Raw genomic sequence first — 3045 nt, forward strand, 5'->3', positions numbered from 1 at the left:
TCTTGCGGATACGTGGCATGGAGGCCAGGGCCAGTTGGGCGGAGCGGAGGTCGCTGGAGGGTGCGTGGAATGTGATGCGGTGGTTGAGGTATGCAGGTCCTGCGTCGTGTAGTGCTCTGTAGGTGTGTGTGGGGAGCTTGAAGGTGAATATTTTGTTGGCTGGGAGCCAGTGGAGGTCTGTCAGGTGGCTGGTGATGTGGCTGCAGAGGGGAATATTGAGGCTGTGTCTGGTAGAGGCGTTCTGAATGTTCTGCAGTTGCTTGAGGAGGTTCTGAGTGATGCCGGCGTAGAGTGCCACTTGCTCACCCAAGGATCTACCACGACTCTGAAGCACACATCAGATGCCATTTGGAAGTATGTATTTGCATTTATTAACTGTTAATGGTACTTTCTGCAAAAGACATTTAAAGACAATTAGAAGTAGGGTTTTGGGGGGCCTATGTAAAGGAAGGTTTGGGAAAGTGAGCAGCAAATTGTGAAGTTTTAAAACTCTATACTGCAAAATCACTTGGTGCTGAACAGAATTTAAAGACAGTTTCATAGGTTGAACTTTCAGGTTCATTACAGCAAATCACTTTAAAAGATCTCAGACAAAGATTTCCTTGAGGGGCCCATTGGGATTTGCAGCACCGGCTCAAATAGGAGCTGCCGGATGATGAAGCATGCCTCCCATCTCGGTGGACACCTTCTTGAGCTGCCACCAAGGAATCTCCCTAACTCAGAACTTTTTCATGGGCAGCTTTGTCCATCAATGCAGATGCGCCAAGATGACAGTAAATAGAGACATTGCTAAGATTATTATTGTATTAAAATACATTTCTGCTCAATGGATATTCATTTAAATATATACAAAATGCCAATGCAAACAATGTATGCTTTTGTAAACATGTATACAAAGCTAGTTTCTCATTTTACAGTCCTGTTATGCAACTTAAGAATGGTCTTAAGGACCATGAAACCTAAATTAGTAAGGGTGTAGTCTGGGAATATCAAATCCTGAATATCGACAGGACAGATTATCATTACAACAATATTGAGGGATAAAATATCGAAAGATACGTTGCTGTACATTTTCTTTACCTAACTCCACATATTCGTACCTTGTGGTTCCATATATCTTCAAGGTACATAGATGTGGAGTTAAGAATGGTAAGTCCTTACCTGCCTCTGTGCGCTTGTCTATTGATATTTTATTCCTTGCTGTTGTTGTTGCAATATTTTGTTGTGTCGCTATTCAGGATTGGATATTCCCTGCCGTGGTTTTAGTAGATCATAAATATCTTTACATTCTTCAATAAGACATATGTGCCAACTCTATTAAGTAATGATTTTTCTATTTCTTGTACTTGATTCTTCATTGTAAGGTTTCCAGGTGTTTTGATTTTTAAATGGCAACTGCCTCTCCAATATGAAGAGATTGCATAATCAATGTTTTTTGGAGGGTAGATGCCAAATTACTAAGGACCCTCACTCCGAAACACCTTGTAATCAAGCTTCCTTGTTAATCAGGCATTTGGACCTTAGGCAAGGGATTTGAGGCTCACTTAACCCACTCCACACATGGATCCCAGCTTCTGAATTGGTCTCTAAGGGAATTGCACTTCTCTGTGCAGTCTATAGGAGTCGACGTTCAGGACTTTTGTTCTAGGCCTCTCCCCTTCAGCACTCAGCAATTATGTATTACAGATGGATAATGTCAGATTTTATTTCCTCCAGACATTTTTTAGTTTTTTCAGGTTTCTAGCCAAAGCGCTCTTGACTTCCTTGTTTCGAATACTGTAGACAAAAGGGTTCAACATGGAGTTGACCACGCTGTACAACACGCTGATGATGAGGTCCTTCTCCAAGGAAAAGGCAGATGCTGGGCGGATGTATGTGTATAGAACTGGGCCATAGTTCAGAGTCACTGCTGTCAGGTGGGCAGAGCAAGTGGAAAATGCTTTGAATCTCCCTTCTGTTGAAGGCATCCTGCATATTTTGGCAATAATGAGGATGTAGGATATGGTAATGGAGAGGCATGGGCTCATCAGGATTAAAGTAGTTTCAATTAGCTGAAGGAGCTCATTTGGGGATGTGTCTGAGGTGGACAGTTTTAAGAGTGGTGGCAGGTCACAGAAGTAGTGGCGGATCTGATTGGATGCTGAATATGATAATCGTGCTGCCATAATGCTGTGTGCTGCTGAATGCAGATTGACGATAACCCAAGACGCGGCCACCAGCCTCACTTGGACTCCCCTGCTCATTATCATAGCATAGTGCAGTGGCTTACTGATTGCCAAGTATCGATCCACAGCCATGATGGCCAACAGGAAACCTGTCATGTTACCTAAGGAGAAAAAAAAGTGCAGTTGCACAAAACACCCATAGAAAGATATGCTTTTCTTTTCCAAGAAGATGTTGGCTAGAAGTTTTGGGACCGTGGAAGTCGTCAGGCAAATGTCTACGAAAGATAAGATACTTAGAAAAAAGTACATCGGCGTGTGGAGTTGAGAATCCACCCGGATAATAAAAATAATGGTGCTGTTTCCCATGAGAGTCACCAAATACATCAATAGGAAAACCACAAAAAGGATTATTCTGTGCTCCGGAGGCTCAGAAAACCCTAGAAGGATGAATTCAGACACTGAGCTTTGATTCCTTTTCTCCATCATCTTCAGAGCTAGGACCTTCAAGAAGAACAATTCTTTGTTTATTGAGATATCATCAATTAGCCCCACACACATTATGATATTACATTTTTTTTAATGCCTATTTAACTAATAGGATTTAGGAAGCCCGCCACTGGAAAAAAAACATTTGTTAGATCTTTGAACTACTTTTACTGCCAATGAATAGAGAAGTAGAAATAATCCCTGAAGTTAGATTGACAAGGAGACGATGAGTCAACAAATTAAACCCTTAGCACTCAAATCATCTGACTCCAGGTTTAGGTAGAGATGTGCAAGGGAATTTAAAAGCAGCTGTGACCAAGAGAAGGATATGGCAAGAGTAACAAGAAAGATGCCACCAATTATAGTTGATGTCAAAAACAAATCAACACAAAGA

General features: G+C 41.6%; 1 protein-coding gene across 1 annotated transcript; it reads right to left on the reverse strand.

Annotated features, from left to right (window-relative positions):
* Positions 1-1703: 1703 nt before the first annotated feature.
* LOC144762944 (olfactory receptor 1f45-like) lies at positions 1704-2648 on the reverse strand. The gene has a single exon (XM_078648244.1). The coding sequence runs from the start codon at positions 2646-2648 to the stop codon at positions 1704-1706; it is 945 nt and encodes a 314-aa protein (XP_078504370.1).
* Between the last annotated feature and the right edge of the window lie 397 nt (positions 2649-3045).

Source organism: Lissotriton helveticus, chromosome 6 (assembly GCF_964261635.1).
Source record: "Lissotriton helveticus chromosome 6, aLisHel1.1, whole genome shotgun sequence".
Taxonomy (NCBI): domain Eukaryota; kingdom Metazoa; phylum Chordata; class Amphibia; order Caudata; family Salamandridae; genus Lissotriton; species Lissotriton helveticus.

Bases quoted from the DNA above. Each gene is read 5' to 3' on its own strand.
- LOC144762944 (XM_078648244.1), bottom strand. From the start codon at position 2,648: ATGGAGAAAAGGAATCAAAGCTCAGTGTCTGAATTCATCCTTCTAGGG.